A 23,639-nucleotide genomic window follows, 5' to 3' on the forward strand; every position below is an offset into this window, starting at 1 on the left:
TTTATAAGTCTTACCTACTGCACCTTTAATCTTTGAGGCCAGATACCAGACTGTTTCAAACCAACAATCAGTGTTGACTTTTGTGACATTTACCAATGCAGAAAATCTTTCCGTTACTTAAGCTTAACCTTTAAGATCTTAATTGGCTAAACTTTAAACAATGTACTGCTGTTGGGTTTTCACTCGACTCATGGTGGCACCATCAGCGGCATCAGCCAAATGCTCATATATCATTCATTTAATATTTTATTGCGTATATATTATTATAATGACATTTCTTAAATATCTGCAAATGGGAACTACAAGATGGGTCAGGATAGACATATTAAGGATCATGTGTCAACATGTAGTTTAATGCATTAGAAAAATTATTTTTCCACTTGCCTTCTGAAAAATAAGGAATTACTGATTTCAGAACACAGTTTGAGAGTGGTTAGGGTATTTATGGTGTTTGAAGTCAGATACATTGATGTCTAAAATGGTTGTGAAGCTAGTTAAAGTTAGTTTGTCCTAATGAAAAGCCTTTGTAGATCATTAGTATTACCCTTTTTGAATAATACGTCATGATACCTGATGTATGGTGCAGTGATTGGGTACATGAAATGTACATAACCTGTTATCAGACACGTCATTCTGATACAATATATGAAATGACTCCCTTGATGTTGTCATTGTTACTTGTATATCATATTATATTTTTGTTATTCAGTTGATTCTCACTTTGTTGTCTTATGGTTACACAAATGTTTAAACACCAAACTGAAAAGAGAAGATTTTTATGTCACTCAATGGTCTGAAATGTGCTTATTTGGACTATAGGCATATTTAAGATGATTTGACACTTTTAACAGTTTTTGTTTTGTTTTCCTCTAACTTATCACTGTATATGTTACATTCACACTGCTGTCCGAGCACACCACCTCAAGCGCCCTGAATAAAAATCTTGCACTTCTTGCAGGTTAAATAAATGAATGTGTCTTTTATTCACAGAATTAATGCGATTGTGTGTATATATACACAACCTCATTAACTGAGGAGCATCATTTCAGTTTTTTTGGTGCATCTCCTTGGAGAATATCACAGTCTGGATCAACTTGGAGGAAGAAAAAAAAAAGAGAGACTCATGCACATATTAGTCAGAAGCAGTAATAAATACATTGTTAGAAATATCATCTTGACTATGCTGAAATTATAATAACTACCCCACTTTCCTACCTGTCAAAATTAAGAGACAGAAGGCTCAGTTAAGATAAACTGCTTCATGGAAGAACTCAAGCAAAGGACAACGAAAGTACAACAGTGTTTCCACACTAACGTGTGATAAGACGTCTATTGTTTTGAAATGAATGTAGTTATTCGATTTTCTAGTGTGACTCTATGAGGTTAGTTTTGATAAAACAGGGTGTGTACCAGTATGCCGCAAAGCATGACAACATTTTCATAATATCACAACATATTTTCACTCATAAAACCAGCCACATAGTGGAAGAATTGCAAAATTTCCTGACTTAACTTCACCTCCTATCTATCACTCATACATTCCTATTTAGTTTGGCTTTGACATCAAGTGTTTTTTTCTTTTCTTTTTCCATCTCGAAACGTTGGACCTAGCCCTTGGAAATGTAAGACCAACAGATGGTGCTCTGGAGCCTGGAATCAGAACACCACTTAAAGATTGCCTTCCATGTTTGAAATTAACATTTGCCTGGCTTTGTTAAAGCTTGTATTTGAGCCGTATATTTGAAACATTTTTTTTCTTTACTTGGATCTATCAAAATGTCATGCAGTAGTAGTAACAGTAGTGTAAAAATAGCCTCCATCACATTTCCTCTTTACATCAGCTCCAATAACAATACAGATGGGATCATGTAAACAAATCAAATCATCATAACGTTTATTGCATTAATGCTTTGCTTCTATTATTCTCCTAACCCTAATCCCTACTCATCTGTACTTTATCAAATCTATTAAATGTATCAATCCTATTAAAGTGAAATTTCCAAGAGTATAATGTTACAGCGTTTCGTGTCATATTATGTGTAATACATACATAACATTTGAGATGTGAGAGGGCATTTATGTAGTGGGCTTATGTCAGCCCACTCATTTGTTAGTAGGTCATGGAGGAACATTTCTGTGTAGTACTCAGTGCATTTTCCATGAAAGGTAAAATAATCGAGGCGTTATCATGTTTATAAGTAATCTTTACCAAGTAAAGCCTCACTTTAGCATGTATTAATGGTACACTGAGGAAACGCTTTTTGAGAGTTTGGCAACTGTTTAGCAACCCATTTTTCAATTTTGGAAAAAAATGAAAGAAATAGTTTTCACAATGTTTTGAATTGTTACCTTTTCTTTTTTGCCTTCTTGTCCTGTTGTTGTGGATTTTAAAGATTAGCACACCACACACAAAACAAAACAAAAATATCAGCTAAAGAAATAACTACCAATAATAACGAGAGTAACCTGAATAAATATAGCTCATAGTCTGTCTTTTTAGTTTGGAATAAAAACAATATTAGCTCAGGCTCATATTAATACCATCACAGTTTAACATCGAAGTTGTTTTTGTTATCATGGGCTCTTTAAAGCCCACCGAGCTTGAGCGAAAGTACTGGAGATTTTCGAGGCTTTCTATTGGACAGTTAAAGACACGACCTCGCTTGCAGACAAGTCTATGTATGTGATTGGTCGAGGTTGCTGTCACTCACTACTCCACTCTCTCCTGACCACCTCCCAGTCTCTCCACAGACTGTACGGGCCCAAGCGAGGATTTTCACGAAAACATCAACCGCAGACTGCGTACCAGTGCCAGCGGGAACTGTACTACGACGAACGGAACCCGACGCTATGGATCCAACGGCATGACAGCCGAGTTGATGGCGTTTTTAAAGTTGGATAACGGTGTTTGGTCTTAAAGAGAGACGTCAGAAGCGTAAAACAGATTTCACGGCAATGAATACGGTATCACTTGTTAGATAGAAAGACAGACAGACAGAGAGAGAGAGAGAGAGAGGGACCAAAGTGGACTCCCTCCCTCGGTTGAGCCGTTCCGCCCGATGGAGGCTGACGGGACCTTTGCAGTGAGCTCGAGGCCCGGAATGTTACCTGTAAAACGTCGACACCTCGTTGGAGGACGTAATTAAGGAAAATACCGCGCACACCTGTCTGCGCTTTCGAAGAATTGACAACTTATTAGTAAGCCTGCATACAAAAACAAAAGTTATCAGGGCAACGTTAGCTGCGGGTGGCGTCCCCTCGCGCAAGATGACTATCATAGATATCACTTAACGAGGGTTCTTCGCCTCCTCAGGTAACATAGCACAGGTGACCAGCGCACTAAGGCTCTTTCATGGACTTCACGCGTCTTTCTTCTGATGGCTTTGTTTTAAAAAGTTGACTCCAACTCATTTGGCTGCGAGAATTGAGCAGTTTTTGTTTTTCAAAACAAGAACTTCCTGGAACTTTTTTTTTCTTTTTTTTTTTCCCCCTCATCAAGTGTCACCTTTTCCGTCAACCATGTCATTCAAAGACAATCCTTGTCGGAAATTTCAAGCCAACATTTTCAACAAAAGTAAATGCCAGAACTGCTTCAAGCCTAGAGAATCACATTTGCTTAACGACGAAGACTTAAACCAGGTGAACTATGTTATTATTGTTTTAAAACCTTGGGTATTTCATATGTGATATTTCTATGCGACCTATAGCTATTAGTGATGCAGTGAAAGGCTGTTTTTAGCTCTCTGTTTGACGTGCACATTTCAAACGGTTTGCCATGATTGTGCCAATAGACCATGGAGTGCAAAGGTTAGGTTAATTGGACATAATTAGTTTCCAGCCCAAGGGCGCACATTGACCCCAATTCCTGCAGACATAGGCCTCCACCCAGCTCCATGCCTTCCAGCACAGTAGCATACTATCAACTGCTTTTGTTGAGTCATTTGGGTTACGTTATTTCTTTGAAACCTTTTTTTCCCTGTAATGTCCTATGCTATAAACGCTTCCTTTTGGCATTTTGCCTTAGCCATATTCTTTGCCACACTGTTGGCAAGTTCACTCCTAAAAGAAGTGGAGACTGGGTGTCATTACCATATAATCACAAATTAAGATATCCCAATAATGCTTCCTACTGGACTGCGTTGTTGTATTGGCACGTTGTGAATGTTGTCATCAGGGCTCACTGAACTCTGTTGGCCTATATCGTGATCATTTCGTTAGGTAAGCTGTTTACCAGCGTGACAGGTTAAGAGTACCCAGTGTCCAGGCTGTTTATATGAATGACACCTCTGTGACTGATACTTCTACAGTTGATAATGTCTTCATCATGGCTGGGTGAGGACTGCCATCGGGCTAACATTTCTCTGTCATTTCCTCCATCATGACCAATGGCTTCTCTAATGTAATGGAAACAGTCCTGGGGTTTATTTGTCCTTCTCAGTGGAATTTCTGACCCACTGGCTGTCAACCTTGTCCTGTGATGACTTCACCGAGTGAAAGGTTATCATCAGTGGTCAGAGGCTGAAGACCCGGGGCATGCTGGCCATGTTGTCATTGTTTGAGTCCTGCTACAAAAGATACTGAATGCCTGTGGATCTCATCCTGTGCATATTTTCATCCAGAACCTTTGCCATTCCTTTTGCAGCCCAACTAATTCACTACTCAAGGTCTCATGCTATTGGTGCAGTATTTCATAGTTATTTATGATGTGGGGTAATAAGACGTTGAGGGGAGGGGGCTATTGCAAAATGAACACACGCTAACACGCTCAAATAGCTCGATTTAAACACTAAACCATCGAAGGGTAAAAATGACCTAGATTCATCTTGTCTATTTCTCTCTTGGGACTACTTGCCATTCGGGCTGCTGTCAGGTCATGTGAGGAGAGATGGGACATTTTTCGAAACTGTGCTGCTGAGTCTCAGTGTTTCTCCTTGGGCTTTAGACTAAGGCAAGGAGGAAGCTTCTGTCCCAGTATTAGCAGGATTCCCACTCAACACTTACTATTCTTTCCCGCAGTTCCATTATCCAATAACTTTGTCTCATCTATTAGGTGCTAGTCCTATATGTGTCACCTCTCTGTTTGTCTTTCAAAATGTGATTGTTGTTTCTCTTGCAACTCAAATCGTTGACTGTCCAGTGTCCAAGGTTACAGTTAGGACTTTTGATAGAAAATTCCTTTTATGTCATGTTGTTTACAAAGTCTCTGAGCTGAGAAATGTGCTCTACTTCCTATAATCACAGCCAAAGAGGATTTTATGGTGGATTACACTTGGCTTTACATGGGATGAAGTTATGACTGTAATCAAAACCACTGATAAAGGGACATAGAGGTGCCAGACGTCTGAAAAGTCAGAGCTATTCGACTTGATTTGTAGGCTGTTGTTCCACAGACTTGGGAGTGCAGTTGGCTTACGTAATGTACCTAATTTGCTAAGTTCTTTAGGTGTAGGTAAGAGTTGAGTGTAGACATTTTAGTCGAATTTGTGCTCCTGTACACACAACCCTGCAGTGGTTACGCAGGGCTTTTTTGGCTTAGCAAACAAATGCTGACTACTAGTAGTTCAAGTATGTACCCATCAGAACGACTTAAGAAAGACGGCCAGGCCAACTTGGAAATCTCTGTTAAAGTTTGAATTGCAAATCTGTAGCCACAAAAGCTCTGACTCTGTACTGCTTCTCTCTCCTGTTACTCATCCACTGTTTTTCTTGCTAACTTGTGCCTCTTGCTGCCTCCTCCACCCACCAGTCCACCCACTTAGAGGATCAGAGGGAAAATCATGTGTGTTAGCCTTTCCTTTTTTTTTTTCTCCCACGGCAGCATGGTGCTCTGGAGTACAGCCAGCTGGTGAATGTAGCCTGCAGTCAACTCAAGCTAGCGACTAATACACACTTCCCCGGTGTTGAACTAAAATATTTGTGTGTCCGTGTAATCCTGTCTGATATTGGGAGACAATAGAAGTCTAAAGTAGGGACTAGCCTCCAGTTATATCTACAGTGAATTCAAATGTGCACAATTGAACTGTTAATCAATATGTTAATGTGCTTGTTTTAGTTTTTGCTTTCAAGGCTGTAATTGTGTTTTCCCCTTACCAGGCAAAACCCATTTATGGTGGATGGTTGCTGCTGGCGCCAGAGGGAACAAATTTCGACAATCCATTACATAGATCTCGGGTAAGTGGTTCCTTTGTTGGACTTGAAACTGATTATGTTCGGAACGTAGCATAGTTTCGGCTCTTTTTGACTTCCTTTTAATAAATTTGGTGGAGCTTCATGAAAACAAAGGGGTATTCTTTAAAGGGAACAACTTTCATTGACCCATTGTAGCTTCTGCTCATGCCAAGAGTCAGTAGGTGCAGTCCTTAGGATTTTGTGTTAAACAGCTTTAAGAATGAGATGTGTAAAGTGTATTAAATCAGGGCAGCTCCAAGGGCCAGGTTAGTTGAAAAAGGCAATTGGCTTGCCTAGCCCTTCCTTTTAATTTTGTTATCCATTCTGCCACTCATTTTGACATCTGACAAACAGGACGTCTGGCTATTGTGACTCCTGTAGCCATTTCATAGATTCAACAGCTTCCTGTGGGAGGCTTGGCCCTCTATCAGAAAATGCCTCATTCTCTGGCAATAATGAGCCTAATATTGACTTTATTTCATAAATCCTGCTCCCCTAGCATCATGTAATGGGAGACTTGCTCTGTTGCACCGCTTCCTTTATCAGCTCCCAGATTATACTGTGGTGGTGGTGCATCCCAAAGAGGAGTAGAGAGAATGTGGGGGAGGAGAAGGAAAAGTCCCAGTTCTCACAGCCACACTGATGGCTTCCATATGGGTTTTGGGAAAAGCACCTCTGAATCCTTCAACCCAACTACTGTCAACAGGCTGCTTTGACATAATCACTGATGTGTTCTGCCTATTATTACAATCTGCTTTTTCCCGCCGGTCTATAATTGATGGCCTGTAGTGCTGAGGTAAGCAGGTTGGTCAGGTTTTTGACTGACCAACAAACAAATAACAGAGAAAATGTTGGATGAGTCATGTTTTAGGACCACTTTAGTCTGACAGGTTTGGGGGGTCCGTGGCTGTATTTTGTCTATCGACAACACTATAAGCCACATATTTATCACTTTTTAATGGCTATGACTGCAGTGTCCTTTTAACATCACCTGTGAAACTTATCAGCACCCCTTTTGAGACCACTGTATTTTAGGTTACAAAGCACCTCTCAATATTTCATGGATTGGCCCCAGTTGGAATCGGAGCCCAGGATATTTTACACTGAGACAAAACGGTGCATTAAGATAAGAGGAGGGCAGTGGGGAGCTCATCAAGCCAATGAGCAAGGAGATCAATGGGAACTGTTACCCTATCATTTGCACAAATATCGACAGAATTACCATTCTAACCAAGAGATCAAATGACTCCCTTGTTTGTGTTGACCTTGTAGTTTAAAAAAAAAAAAAAAAAACGCAGGCTGGAATCCATTAACATTGTTCACTTAATGTGTTTTGGAAAAAAACAAAACATGATAGATAGATGTCAGATACCAGGTCATGGTTGTGTGCATTTAACATGTAAGACAGATCTGGAGATGGTTAATGTTATCAGATGTAATATTGTGTACTGCCGTCAGTGCCGTGAAAGGGTTGACCTACGTAGTTTTTGTTGTTCCAGCTGGGACATAAAAAAAAAAAAAAACTGTGGTTTTTCTTTCAGTGTTGTGTTTGTTGTCTTTTTTTTTCCCCTTACTTTTATGAAGAAAACAATCTGGAAACTGGATAATTGATTTTTAAACTGAATCATGATGATAAACTAATTTCCCGCTAGGTTGATAAGCCTGTGATGTGGTAAAAAAGTGTGCCACGAACTGAGATTCCAATGCAACTGTTTCCCAAATGCCTTCCCTGTGTATTTACTGTTTGGATGTGTGTGCACCAGTGTAGTGGCTACGTCTTTATACCCAGAGGTGTGTACTATATAAGGAATATTTACAGATTCATTAACGGATCCAATAAAGAAATCTGGCTTTATAAACTAAATATCTTTCCATACGTGTAACAGAATTTGTTAAACTGTCATGGCTAAAATTGGCTAATGTAATATATTAATCAATGGCTTTCAAGCCCATTCTAAATATTTGCATATTTATTTTATTTCACATATTGCGTCATCCTTCTGATGTGGCTTACTGTTGGGATTGTTATGACATCTATGATGTGCCCATGTCAGTAATTCAAGAATTCTTCTATTTTTTTCAACAGAAATGGCAGAGGAGGTTCTTCATCCTTTACGAGCACGGCTTACTTCGCTATGCTCTGGACGAAATGGTGAGTGAAAGCCTTCCTCCCCTCCGCCGTTGAGTTTTGTTTGCTTTGACACCAGCGCTTTCTCTCATACAGCAGAGTATTTAGTGAACGTGTTGAACACTAAGCTAACTAGCATAGCGGTGTCAAAAGGAATGAAGTGACACCACATGGTGTTGATACTAAAAGTCATGTGCCGAGCTGTGTGTGTTTGTTTAAGTGGCTAACCCATGGCAACTTCCTGTTCTGAAAGAAAAACTGGAAAAACCACTCAATGCTAAGGAGACTGTCTTTAGTAATCTTTATTGGGGCCTGTAGTCTAATATCTATCAATAATACAAAATGAATATGTAGACTGACTGATATTTGTCAAGGTCACTCGTTTACATACTCTATAGTTTGTGGGTTCTATTTATATTGCAGCATGTGGGCACGCTGAATATTGATTGACCCAAAGCAGCGCTCACCAGTTTTGTTTTCTATGTGGATGTGCTTTGAAATGAGGTGAAAGCAGCAGTAGTTGAAACAGCACTTGCTTTGTTGCTATTGACCCTTTTCATACTGTATGTGGCATTCTCTGGCAGAGGAGAGCGATGCTGAGAGGGTTTATGTAATACAAACAGCAGGAGCTAGGATGCTGTGTAGATTTTGTTGTGCCCTTCAGGGTAATTTCATTCCCACTATAGAAATCTGATAACAGTTTAATGGCAAGGCTACTATTTGCATAGTGCATCCAATATGCAGTTAAACCGAGGATTTTATTTTACCAAACATGGCCTCAATGTCTTTTTTAAACTGGAGCCAATAAATTAGGTTTGTGAGGCACTGGTGGAGAATGATGACACCAGAAAAAGGATGGATGATGTGTTTACTGGAAGAGACAAAGGAAAGAGGCGGATGTCCTCCTTCCATTCATCGTTCTCTCTGGATGTCACTCTTCATCTTTTCATCTGCACTCTGAATGCAGGATCTAAAGGAGAGGGGGGTGGCAAGGGTCTGAAGCTATCAAGTGACACTAAATATAGAACCTCACTTGTCACAATAAACACATTAGAATAATTGTTTTGTGTTGAATGAACAGCTGCACTAACTTGGCAAATTCTCTGTGGACAAAGAGGTAAAATGAATATTTGAACTGTTTTGATGTTGAACATCGGGTAGGATTGGAATCTGTGAGTGGTGGTATAGGATTTCATAAACCTTTTACTTCAATAGACAGTACAGATAACGACGTAAAATACATTTAGTGCCGAAACATCGTGTGACGCTACAATAAATATTAATAACACTGGAGCGGTTTGAGTGTGTGAAGAATTTTCTTTTATTCCAGTGATCAATCCAAGTGGTTGGTTTCTTAGCTTTGCCATTATTGCAACATTTCATTTGTGCAGTGATACTGAAACTTAATTCCACCATTGATGCGCAGTAGGCTATTTTCCCACACTGGATGATGGGTATGGTTTTGAAATTTGATACACAGCTATGTAGTATGCAGTAGTTTGCTTTTAACATACGGTTAAAATGTTTAGTGAAAAATGCTTCAGATTGCTACAGTCAACGTTAAATACAAGAAAGAGGCCGACATAAAGATCAGTTTAAATGCTGTATTGTAAATGACATCAGGTCAAATCTAAAGACTGCCAGCTTTCGCCAGTATAACGTTGCTCCAGACCACATCAGAGCCCCCATCTGAGAGAAATGGTTGGGGTTGTAGATGAGGAGGTGCCCCTCTGTTTTCCTCTCGGCCTAGTTTTATGGCTCTTGTGTCTTGGCTCTAACCAAACCCAGATGGACTGCGGTCCCAACCTGCAGGATGTGGCATGGCTCTGGAGGAAAGGAATGGGTTAGCAGAGGCATGGGAGAGATCACAGTTTTTGAAGCCATCGATTTGGGGTTGCCCACCTATGGTGAACACCCAACACGACGCACCACTGCCATCATTTTATGCTAAGAGCAGCTGTGGCTTTGAAGAGTCGTTATGTGCAAGAGACAAGTGGTAAAACGAAGACAATGTACCTTCAGTAAGAGCTAGATAAAGAGAAAATGTGTTCTGATTGGAAGGATGGAGAGAGTTTGAATAGCTGAAAATGTTGGCCTGCATAGAACATGTGCTGCCATGCAAGGCTAATGTGTTAGTGCGGCTTTCGTGGTTTGTTCTCGGCATAGGCCTCCGAAGAAGGGAGTTGAAATGTGTTGGTTCCAAAATAGTAAACTGAATTTTAGCACTGCACGTTTAATTAGCTTTAAACATGGAAATGAGAAAACTGTACTGCAAAAGTCCACTGTCAATTTAGTCTCCATTATTTGCTGAATGTACAAGCTAGATTTTCCCAGAGCAACCCAACGCAGTTATTTCAGGGGAGCGTTGCCAGGGCAACATGTTTTGTCCCTTTGTCCAGCAACCGTTGACCATGGCATGTGTAACATGGGACAGAGTTATTCTCCGTTTTGTGGAGCGCTCTGGCTGTCTCTGTCCTGACTGTAGTGATTCAGGACAGAACACTCTGGAAGCAAAGCACGAGTGTGTGGGCTGGGGTTGTCTCTAGGCTCAGTCATATAGTGAGCAAGCCTTACTCCAGTAGCTGTAGAAAAAAAACATCATACACAGCATCAAAACTAATGTGCAAGGCTGGATGGGATAGAGGTATAGTTTGTGCTGAGCTGTGTGTTTGTGTGTGACTGACTGCACCTGGGACAGAGGGTGCTTGACTGCAAAAGTCGTGTCAGGAACAGGTGTTGTAAGGTTTGACAAACCCCTCAGCTTTAGTCGTCTTGAGTTAACACTGTTGAGAGAAAGTGGTCTTCTGATCATTTAGAGTTTAGGTAATGAACATCATGAACAGAGGCAGCCCCAACGCAAATGTATGAAGGCTGTTCAAGTTGTTTAAGTGATGTGAGAAACACACATACACACACTAAATCCATTATCTCCTCGAGGCGAGGGTAGGTATGTGGGTGTAAAGAACTTTCCAGCTCCACAAAGCCACTTTAATGACATCAGTGCAAGTTTAAATGATCAACACCCACACTCTAATACCTGCATTGCTTTGCTATGCAGTCCTAAATACTGCACACAGCACCTAGCTGCCGTTGACCTTGCGTTGACCTAATTGTAACTCGTTCTTACTGACACACTTGCTCACGTACACACGGTCATCATATGCCGTGGGCTTAAATATTTCAATCTATCTCAATCTCTGTTTTGGTCTCTGAGCTCACACTGAATCACAGCCTCAGTCTTTGCACTGAAACTCTTTTATTGCTGTTGACTGTGCATTGTGTACATTTGCTCTGTTTATTTGGAGGCCATTGGAAAAGATGGTGCACGCTGTTTTTTCAGTCAGTTACTGTATTTTAATCCAGATTGAACAAGCACAGAATACCTGCAAATAAAATGAGGCTACCTATTGAGTTGCACTGCACAAAAGGCCTATTCAGAGACGTTTTAATTGCATTTGCCTTTAGACTGTATTGACTGCAGTTGACTGTCTGTACCACAGCCATATCCCTTGTTATTCCTAGAAGAACATGATGTTTTTATGACGTTTCAGCTGTTGAAGTCATTCTCATTTCATCTTAGCTCAATTCATTTCCTGTGTTTACTGGAATTGAAATGGTAGACCCCTGCCCCATAGCACAGCCCAAGAACCGAGAGAGTTTTGACAAACTTCCCTCCATTTCCCACACATTTGTGCATTCTTTTAACTTGAGACACACTATTCTGTTGCCTCTCTCCTGAATCTTCCAGACATGAGCATATACCTCAGCCTGTGTTTTCCCTTAGACTTGTAAGACCTTTTGACATGCTGAAACATGCTTAAACTCTCACCATTCTCTCTTTGAAACATGAAATTCAGGGCTATTTTAACCAATTTTGAGGAGCTGTTGTGTTGGTTTGGGAATGAGGAGAGGTTTTTAGGGAATGGATGAGTGGGCAGGGCCTCTGAGCTGCGTTGTTGCCTTCAGGCACTCTATGCAGGGAATAAGTGGAGGCTGACCACCCCACCCCAAATTAGGGATACTTATAGGGGAGCTCCAGTCTTCCACTCACAGCAAGCCATGGGAAACAGAGTGGAGAGGGAAGTAAAGACTGAAAAGTGTGATGGAGAGATGGATAATTTAGGATTAAAAGGCGGATTAAAGGAAGCAGATGACTTGGAAGGTGAAGAATAATTGAGATATCGTTCACAGCTTGTGTTGATAAAACGGTGTAAGCCCTCTGTATTGGATCATTGTGGATTGTTTACTAAGTGTGGGTCCTGGGTGAGGCGTATGTTGGTTTTGTAGAGATATGGTGCGTGAGAGTCTTCTTTAACCCCTGCCCTTCCTTCCCCATGGTTCCAGTAGGAACTGATCTGCTGGAATGTAAACAGCCATGGCTTACAGTGGGGTCACTGTTCCCATTGCACAAAGCCAAAAAAAACATGGGAACAGCCATTCATACAACTTGTAATCATCAGAGTCTACAACACTGTAACTGCCACTCAACCCCACATCCCAAAGCTGTCGCCCAGTTGACTATATTTATAAAGTATGTTTTGTTTTCATTTACAGAAATGGGGAATTTTTGTTAATTCTTGTCACTGTTTTATCCCAGGAATTCCCAAGCTGTTGGCTGGGGAAGACTGACCGCAGTGAGGGTGCAAAACTCAGGGCATTATCCTCTCCAGTTGTAGCAATCATTGTGCAGGTATCACGGCCAACAAGTAGGAGTCGAGAGTGCAGCGACAAATACGATAACCCTCACCTGCTTTCCCACCCACAAACACAGGTGTTGCAAAACAAAATTCTTGTAAATGTTTCTGACGGACAAACTTAATTAGTTGCGTAATTATGCCAGCATACAGTGAAACTATATTAGATCACAAAATTGGAAGAGGTAGCAACACTGTGAACACTTTGCATGTTGTGCCGTATCACTGACTACCAGGGTGGCAGTCTACATCCTCCACCCTCCAGGATTGATCTCATGTGAGATGATTGACCTAAAACGGCACACAACAGACTTGACTACAGCTTCTAGAATAAATCGGACCAGAAGAAATTTGGTAGTCTGTGAAGAGATCGTACATCCCTAATTAAGCAGAGGTTCTTATTCACCAGCTCACATTGATTGCTAATCAAGGGCCTTGCTGTCCTCCAAGTGACCCAATATGCGTGTCCACTTTCCAACTGAGTGCTTTGCTTTCTGAAGAGACATGAGTTTATCATTACCAGGAGAGTATTATTAAGCTGAATACAATGAAAGGTCTCATGTAAGATGGACTAGGTTGTATTTTCACTGGATAAATGACCAATCTGGCTCTCTGTTGGACTTTTGGTCTTACTTTCCAGTGTCATCTTATCTGTGCTCTTTAGTTTTTGCCTTGGTTAGTCACTACATCATTCCGGATGTGGCTAAGATCAAATCTTATCTCTACTTGTTCACTGTTTGAATACTTTAACTTCTTAAGTCAGAAGTACAGTAACCCTGTCTAGCTCAGGACCAAGTCTGCTCTCTAAACATTATGAGTTTGGCCTGGGTGTGAGCAACTATTCTAAATGGCACTGCTTTGGTCAACTTTATTTTCTTTATCTTTAAAAGTGTCATTTAAAGCTGTTACTGTCATTAGTGTACTGACACACATGGATAGCTGCCCAGAAACAAGATCCCAGCAGCAGATTTGAAACTAAACTTTATTGTGGTTTTGTTCTTGTTCTAATGTTCTAAACTCTTAAGGATCACATTTGAAAGACAGGGAGACATGCTTTCCAGCTGACCTCCCCCTTACCCACTCCTATTCTACATTTATTGTTTGTGTGTGTGTTCCATAGCCAAAAAGATGACTAATGAGTCTAAAAAATAATGGCTTCAAATTACAGTCAATAAAACAGCATTGTTCTCCACAATGTGTGCGCACGCACGCACACACACACACACACACACACACACACACACACACACACACACACACACACAGAGAAAGCTGCCCCTCTTTGATTGGATGAGCAGAAAGTGCTCCTATTGAAAATGGGACTGAATTCATTGACATTCATTCACATCAATACGAACATTTTTGTCTTATCTTAACTTATCAAACATGAAAACTTGCACAACAACTGCATATAAGGTTCTACTTAAACTTTGAGCTTCAACTTATGTAGGTTGTAAGCAAGTGGAGACAGTCCTTGTGTTCAACCCTGTGGTCTATTATTATATTGGTGTTCACTGTTGCGTGACCTGTGGACAGAATCATATAACGCAGGGCACTAGGTCTATCAGCACCAGAGTAAAATAGTACTATATTGCTCATAGCAGATGGTTTCTCATAAGGTATCAGATTTCTATTCATGTTGGATTCCAGTTGATGGTGAACTTGTACTCTCTTTTAACTTTTTCATGGTGAATATGATTGCCATGTTAGGTTGAGCCAAAGTGTTGATGGTGGTCCACTGTTGCGCCATAGTGAAAAGGCTCTCTCTTTTTATTTATTTTTATTTTTTTAGGATGTCTTTTTTACCATCCTTCTGTTTGTTGTACCCTCCTTCATTTTCTTGTTCTTTTTAATGATTTCCAGCTATTCATTATCCAGAGAAAGGCTGGCTCCAGGAGGCTTTGGCTAAACCAGTGTCCACTCTCACTTGCATGGACCCCACTTTCACTTTCCCATTACTCAGTCCGATTCACTTTCCCTTTCTTTTACCTCCTCATTTTCTGCCACTCTCTCGCATCCCCTCTGTCTTTCATTCCAGTTCTCTCTGGCCAATAAATCATTTGTGTTGGGAGAGAGCAGCCAGCAGTATTGTGTAACTTCTCTAGTCCGAACACTCACAAAAGGTTTCATTTAAAGCATCAGGGTGAGAGGTTAGCCAGCTCTAAGACACTAATAAAACAGTGGGGTAGATGGGTAGGTGTCTGCATGTGCGATAGTGGGGGTGTAGGGACACTGAGACTGAAGTGAATATACTACTATTTTGAATTACCCACAGATGCACACTGCAGCCCACTAATATATTCAGGTCATATTTGTGATTTAAATTAACATTTGGTTACACAATTTCTGCTCATTGGCTATCTGTGGGTTGTTAACTGGTTGTGGTGACGGATGATGATTTGATTAGTTACATCACTGCAGTACGATGTCTCAGTTGGACGAAGTCCAGTTGTACAGTAACCTGGCCTGAGACTGAGTGTCTAATAGGCTGTTGCCTTATGATGGCCTGCAGTAGCGACAGCTGCAGTTGAATGTCTTTCCGAGTTGCAACAGGTGCTGATGTATTGGATGACCTTTAACCTTTCACCTCAGCTTGGTGACCTGCCAATCCAACCAACTGTTAAGGTCAGAGCTTTGCAGTCAAGATATATTTGTTAGATAGAAAGTGCAGCCTTTGAGTTGGGTCTGTTGATGTTTTGTGTGAACACAGTAGCAAGGGTAAAACATACATGTCATGGTAGACATATCTAGATAAAAAATATTTGATATACAGGTGAGACTTTTTTGCAGTAGAAGCTCTTTGTACAATGTATCTGCCTTATTTGATCTGTATTAAGTCATTGTAAATTCCACATAACCTCCAATGTAAGTATGTTGGCTTGTTGCTAATTGTTGTTGGGTGAGCCACTTGCTTGCTCTTTAATAACAACCCACTCCAGCTTCCTCAGGACCTGGCTCAAAATTCCCATTTCAAGCAGTCATGGACTGGCCTACCTCCAGCCTCAGCACCTAATCAGCTTAGTGCTCTCTCCTCTGGGCTTTCTCTCGGCTTTAAAGAGAGAGAAACAAAAAAATGCCGCCTTCTATATAAATAGACTGCTTTTGCGATATTAACTACTAATAAAAAAATAAAAACAAAAGCGAAAAACTGATTTGTAATAAAATAAAAAGCACTGTAACAATACTGCCATGAACCAATGCTTGGTCATATTCCTAGCATTGCTAAATTGTAGTTTGATAAGATATTGTCTGGTTTAACCATAAATGTGTCAATTACATACAGTATTATATTTCAAAAAAATCTGTTGTTTTTGTTAAGACGTGATGCATTCAATACGTTTATTTTGTGAAACTGATAAAACGCTTTTGTAGAAAACCATTTATCCTCAGGAAAGTTAGGAATCAAAGGATGTATTTTGGGGGGTTTTGGTAGAGAAACTCGAGGACTGTACAGAGTACATTTAGAATTTTGAGTGTTAACCAGTCCTATAACACATAAAGCCATCTGGAAATTAATTTTATCACCTGGTTAATCTTCTCTTAGCCTCTAAAGTTATCTGCGGTGCTGTCAGCAGGTTAACTGCTAACCACCAGACCTGGGCCTGTAGGAAGCTTCAGCACTGTGGAAAAACAGCTAGCTCGAAAACCAAGGTATTAGCTGAATTCCCAAAGGAAAATTTTCCATCCCTCCCCCATTTTCCCTTCCCTCCTGCCTGATGGGCTAATTTGCGTTGACTTAGCAAGGCTTTGGCAGATTTGCAGTCATTATCAGAGGTAGTTGAAGTAGTTGACTGCAGGTCTTATGTCATTTCTTCATATAGTGTAGACTGAGTTGCAGAAATTAGCTTCTTATTAATTGTGTTGAAGGAGTGAAATATATTCCTGTGCCTCTTGTATTTTGATAAGAATAGTTTTTCATTGGGACCCTGCGACTTTACTATAGCAACAGCATGTAATGGGTGCCTAGTCACCTTGGCATACTTTCCAAAGTGCTGTGTCAGAGCACTGTATGGGACGCTGCAGTAATCCAGACACTGCTGTTATGGAGCACACTGTGATCTAGGAACAGCTGCTGCAACTCTAGGATTTACTGCTCTATAGGTCAGTGAGTGAACAGCACTGGTTAATAGTGGTGTTGTAAATAAAAACCAGTCCAATGCGCAGGTTTTTCCAGTTGTAATCGTTAGTGGCCTTTGTCGAGTAACAGTTGCAATCAGCTAATTAGTTTTATTTAGGACCTATTTCTATTATCAGTGTGACATCCATTTGTGCGTTCTGTGCCAAGGCAAGAGATTTGGATAAGCCTCACTTTCCTGCCTCTGTGATCCACTACACTGACTGTGATGTGTGACAAAACTAAAATGTTTCACAAAACCTAATTTAAAGATAGCAAATAGCAACAAACATGAGACTGAACTGTCGTGACTCAAGACCGCTTATGTAGCCATCTATCGTGTACGGTACTTTTTTGACTAAAGTAATCTTTTTGTATACATTGAAATAACTCGTTGACGATTTAAAAGTTTAACATATGCAAAAACAAAAATGTCAATTTATCAAATTAATATATACTGCTCAGCCGTAGTTAGCACTGATAGTGGAGGGTAAACTGGACTGATAAGTGGCACGAGCTGACACAACCTATTGTTCTTCACAGATGAAGAGTGAAGAAAAAAACAATTATAAGAAAAAAAATTAAAACCGTAATTGAAGTGAGGACAGTTAATATTATTAGGCATACATGTAAGTGTGCAGAGAGTTGGATAGGACAAAGTTATCCATCTGGAAAACCACACACACCCACAATAATTGTACTTAGTCTGAGTCTAAACAGCCAACGCAACATGACACAACTCGATCATAGCACCTGTTTCTCCAGCCAGCCCATCTACTCTTTCATCACTGAGACATACGCCAACTGATTTCTCACACTCCGTGTGTTTTGCAATTATTAATTTGCTATATACATTACATACACGTGATCGATAACGCTTCAATAGCAATGCTGTAGTAGTAGTAGTAGTAGTAGTAGAATAAGAAAATAATGTACCATAGTTGTATTGGGTACCCACACATGCATTTAATTATTCTGGGCTAGCCTAGCCTCTATCTGAAAAGAATCCTGTTATACTAGCAGAGAAAATGGTCTTCATCCTCCAACTCTCCCTCGTCTTCCTCCTCCTCTGCATTTGTCGACTGCTGGCCTCCTAACACAGCATCAAACCACCCACATCCTCTCACCATTCTCCATAAGAGGAGCAGCACTGCTACCACCCACAGTCCTCTCTGAAATACCTGGTACAAATATGTGTGAAATGCGTTGTGTTTGAATTTCTTTCTCTGAATATTGGGTCGATACAATGCTCTCGCAGTTAGCCTTTACTGCGGTGCTGTTGCTCTGTAACCAGGCATTATCTGCACGTCGAATGCATACCAGTGGAGTGAGGTGTATCTGAGAATGCCTGGAGGACTGTACTTGGCCCTGCAACCGAGATGTCAGATATCCCCCTTCTGGTTTAGTCAGATTTTATAGAGCTACAGTGGTGTGAAAAAGTGTTTGCCCCCTTCCTCATTTCCTGTTCCTTTGCATGTTTGTCACACTTAAGTGTTTCGGAACATCAAACCAATTTAAACAAAAGTCAAGGACAACACAAGTAAACACAAAATGCAATTTGTAAATGAAGGTGTTTATTATTAAAGGAGAAAAAAAATCCAAACCATCATGGCCCTGTGTGAAAAAGTGATTGCCCCCCTTGTTAAAACATACTATAACTGTGGTTGTCCACACCTGAGTTCAATTTCTCTAGCCACACCCAGGCCTGATTATTGCCACACCTGTTCACAATCAAGGCATCACTTAAATAGGAGCTGCTTGACACAGTAAGGTCCACCAGAAGATCCTTAAAAGCTACACATCATGCCGAGACCCAAAGAAATTCAGGAACAATTGAGAAAGAAAGTAATTGAGATCTATCAGTCTGGAAAGGGTTATAAAGCCATTTCCAAAGCTTTGGGAATCCAGCGAACCACAGTGAGAGCCATTATCCACAAATGGCGAAGACATGGAACAGTGGTGAACCTTTCCCAGGAGTGGCCGGCCGCCCCAAAATTACCCCCAAGAGCGCAGCGACGACTCATCCGAGAGGTCACAAAAGACCCCCACAACAACGTCCCAAAGAACTGCAGGCCTCACTTGCCTCAGTTAAGGTCAGCGCTCATGCCTCCACCATCAGGAAAAGACTGGGCAAAAATGGCCTGCATGGCAGAGTTCCAAGGAGAAAACCACTGCTGAGCAAAAAAGAACATCAAAGCTTGTCTCAATTTCTCCAGAACACATCTTGATGATCCCCAAGACTTTTGGGACAACATTCTGTGGACCGATGAGACAAAAGTGGAACTCTTTGGAAGGTGTGTGTCCAAGTATATCTGGCGTAGAAGGAACACTGCATTTCATAAAAAGAACATTATACCAACTGTAAAATATGGTGGTGGTAGTGTGATGGTCTGGGGCTGTTTTGCTGCTTCAGGACCTGGAAGACTTGCCGTGATAAAAGGAATTATGAATTCTGCTGTCTACCAAGAGATCCTGAAGGAGAATGTCCGACCATCTGTTCGTGTACTCAAGCTGAAACGAACTTGGGTTCTGCAGCAGGACAATGATCCTAAACACACCAGCAAGTCCACCACCGAATGGCTGAAGAAAAACTAAATTAAGACTTTGGAGTGGCCTAGCCAAAGTCCTGACCTGAATCCTATTGAGATGTTGTGGTATGACCTTAAAAAGGCCGTTCATGCTCGAAAACCCTCTAATGTAACTGAATTAGGACAATTCTGCAAAGATGAGTGGGCCAAAATTCCTCCAGGACGCTGTAAAAGCCTCATTGCACGTTATCGCAAACGCTTGGTTGCAGTTGTTGCTGCTAAGGGTGGCCCAACCAGTTATTAGGTTTAGGGGGCAATCACTTTTTCACACAGGGCCATGATGGTTTGGATTTTTTTTCACCTTTTTAATAATTAACACCTTCATTTACAAATTGCATTTTGTGTTTACTTGTGTTGTCCTTGACTATTGTTTAAATTGGTTTGATGTTCCGAAACACTTAAGTGTGACAAACATGCAAAGGAACAGGAAATGAGGAAGGGGGCAAACACTTTTTCACACCACTGTATATGTTTGTCTGCAGTACAGGCAGGGGTTAGGGTTGGTATTATAGCTGACGCTAAGGTAAATGCCACGTGTGATTGTACTGGCTTAATGAGGACTATAAGACAGTGATGATTTGTAATCTTGTCCATGACCAATCTGTCAGCTCTAGTTCCTGGCCTGATTGCAATGTATATCTGTGTTTGTATGATTATTATGGACTTGGGAAGAGGAGAGAGAGACCTTGGCTTTATATGCCTCTGTAGCCAGACTAGAGGTGACTCCATCTGTCTGGTACCTGAGGACATTTCCCCGCAGATGGTTGTTGGCATGCTCACTGGTATCAAAAATGTGTGTTTACCGCTGTTGTCCTAAGTTGCTAAGGAAAGATATATTGCATAATTGCTGTTAGCATTGAAGAGCAGAGGATGCTGGACCCTGAAAAGACCTGATCCTAGGCCATGTTCATGAGTCAGGATGACTCTGTGCCAGTTCAACAACTTTCCCTTTGGCTTCCACGTCTTTAATGATCAAAGTCAAATGGCTTTGGATGCAGGGTGACGAACTCGAGGATCCTGCTGTTGCATGTCTAAAAGAAGAGTAATGTTAACGAGTGATGATGCAGCTTTTGAATTTGTCACCACCAACATTGGTAGACAAACTGGCACCTAATACCAAAAACCAGATGTTTCTGATCAACTCACAGGTGTTCATAACTAACACGGACATTGAGCAACATTTTAGATGCATTCATACTGATAGAAAATGAATGAGAAAAAATGAGGTTAATATGTGACTCAATCACATGGTTAAATGCTATTTCATTCCCTCATGCTCCTCACTGAGTCAGTTTAACGGCACTTTTGCTTTCCATGACTAGAAATGAGTCTGTCAAACCCAAAAATATTGATGGCAGAGGAAGAGAATTTGCTCCTCAACCAAAATTGAGAGTAGACCATCAGCCAGCTGCCAAAAGAAGCAAATATTTTTCCCGCTGTGTCATAAGGGAGAATGGGATGTTTTGCTAAGCTGCGGAATGGCCAAGAGTGAAGGAAGCCAAGGGCGCAAAGGCATGCTAATTACCATTTTCTAAACAGAGAGCTGGTTCCTAATGAACAATGTTGCAATGATACACGCCATCTGGACAGAGATCACAAGACGTATGAATTCTATATGGTAAGGAGAGAAGAGATGCAGCGGATCAATTGTACCTCCTAAGTGGGTAAACTGGGAATAGTGTCTGCATTCACTCATATTGCATGGCAAAAGAGATTTTAACTTTTTTTAAATAATTGTATTTTAGATGTGAAGCACGTCATGGAGCGGTCTTGTAGTGTTAAAGCTGCGGGTTTTTTTTTTTTTTAAAGATTTTACAGGGCTAAAATGAAATAAGAATGTTAAATGAATTAATAAACGCGTATATATGTATGACTGACGATATTTAAATGTTATGTTTGCCATTGAAGCACACTATTCTGGTAAAGAAAACAAACTGTATGACAGTTGAAAAAATCTGGCTGCTGCTTTCACTTAATCTTTTCAGATAGATATCCCAATAAATATGGGTGCTGATGCAAAATGCCCTCCTGCCCCTCCAGTCTTCACAGACTGGCCTAGAGAAAACAAATCTCTTTCTGATTTGTCCCTGTCTCCCCTTGAGACTTCATGTCTCCCATTCAGACAGTATGCATATTATTGTCTGAACAACTTCAGAGACTAGAATAAGTTTATGCTGGCTTCATAATTTCCATGCTCTGATCACAAAAGGACACTTGTTTGGGCATCTTGTCTCTCGGTCATTTCCTTGTTGAGGGTTAAGGGGAGGAGTGGCTCTGTAGACTGTGGCGGCTGACAATCCCACATTGTGTGAAGTGCTGCTGCTTCACAAAGGGCCTATTGTGGAGAGCGGTGGCCCGGGAAGAGGGGACTGGGTCTAAGCTAGGTGACGAAGAGGTGTGTGTTTGTGGGGCCTGGGTCTGGGGGCTTGAGCCACAGTGGCTGGCCCAAAGTAGGGGCGTGTGTTTGCGCTCAGCTGACACAGTGCTGCGGCAGGGAGGGTGCACATGTGTGTGGGGAGTCCTGTGGTGTTTATATCCATATACTGTACTCCTACACAACCACCTACTTTTCTTTCTCTCTCTCTCTCTCTCTCTCTCTCTCTCTCTCTCTCTCTCTCTCTCTCTGTCTCTGTGTGTGAGAGAAGCTTTATGAAAATGGGTTTTTAATCAGAGCTGTTGTCAATCTCTGATTTATTTTTTTGTGTTCAAGAGAATCCAATGCTGTGATTATGAAACTGGGGGCTTAAGCTGCTTGTACAACTGTTCCCAGAATTTGAAATATTTTGCTGTTTATCCTCCTCTGATTTCAACTCAAGGACAAGCCCACATGTGTGGTGTACTTTAGATTTGTTTACTCAGACAGATGGCCTAGCAGTCCAAAGTCAGAGTCCACAAAACCCCTTATTTACTGCTGTTCTCCTTGACCACCAGATTGAGACTTAATCTCCCGTTTTCTCACCCTCTGTCCCCAAACCTCCATGTCTGAGAGTGACAGGGCTTTCAGGTCAAGCTGACGCCAGTCTCTCTGTCCAGTCTGAAGCAGACCTAGGCCCTCGCCCAGCTGTCCCAAGGTCTATTTGTCCGTCTGTCTGTCAAGCCCGGCTGTTGCCCCGGCCTCTCACCATAGTTTCAAGAGCCCTTCAGTGATAGACCATTTTAAAGCCATGGGCATAAGAAGTTGAACCAAAACATAATGGCCAACTGCCTCTGTGGCACTCTTGTTTTACCATGCTATTTACTTGTTGCTCCATGCTGCCTCAGATTTTTCTTTTAGTCTCATCCCTAGTTGAACCAACCTATTATCCTTGTTCCAAATTGCTGTGCCAAATTTTGAGTGTGCTGTCTGCTACAATATAGACGGTGGTAAAAGAGTTGAGAATGAAAGTGACATTTAACAGTAACGAAGTAAACTGGGCCTCTCATCTTCCCTCAGGGTTGGATTACCACAAACTGTTAACTATTGACTTCCCTGTCCACATTAGAGGCTTCAATTGCTCTTTTGCTGACAGGCTATGGTTACACTGCACAGATTGGGTCCTTGAGTTAGATTTATTTGGTCACTAGCAAACATGAGCGTGATACCTTTTAATTTTGTTTCCAGCTCTATCTCCTAATATAATCCGATTTGCTAGGACTGTAATTTATCATCTGTGGCTACCTGGTACTTATAGCTTGGAACCACTGTGATATTTTGGTGTCTGTAATTCTGCCTGTATGTTTAGTGCAGTGAAGGTAGGGCCCAAAAGCTGTTCAAACAGCCACCCATGCCCAGTGAGCTTAGTTATGCAGTACTCATTTATTTCATTGAACAAATATAAATCCTTCAGAGTCAGTCAACATAAGATTATCAAGGCTTCTCCCATTGCTCACGTAAGTCATTTGGAGGTCAGACTAATCAAAAGTCTGTTTTCTGAGCTAGTAATATTTGTGTGAAACTATTTGCCTTC

At 41.1% G+C, this 23,639-nt stretch overlaps 1 protein-coding gene across 6 annotated transcripts in view; it reads left to right on the forward strand.

Annotated features, from left to right (window-relative positions):
• The first annotated feature begins 2,711 nt into the window (after positions 1-2,711).
• mpripa (myosin phosphatase Rho interacting protein a) overlaps positions 2,712-23,639 on the forward strand; it is a 46,592-nt gene continuing 25,664 nt past the window's right edge. For all 6 annotated transcript variants that reach the window (XR_013503776.1, XR_013503777.1, XM_078280027.1 and 3 more), the window contains exons 1-3: positions 2,712-3,639; positions 6,094-6,171; positions 8,255-8,320. Coding sequence is in view for 4 of the 6 variants with exons in the window: in XM_078280027.1 (XP_078136153.1) it covers positions 3,520-3,639; positions 6,094-6,171; positions 8,255-8,320 (264 nt within the window). In the remaining 2 variants the exon portion in view is untranslated. The remainder of the gene's footprint in view (positions 3,640-6,093; positions 6,172-8,254; positions 8,321-23,639) is intronic.

The sequence above is a fragment of the Sander vitreus genome, chromosome 21, assembly GCF_031162955.1.
Source record: "Sander vitreus isolate 19-12246 chromosome 21, sanVit1, whole genome shotgun sequence".
NCBI classification, from domain to species: domain Eukaryota; kingdom Metazoa; phylum Chordata; class Actinopteri; order Perciformes; family Percidae; genus Sander; species Sander vitreus.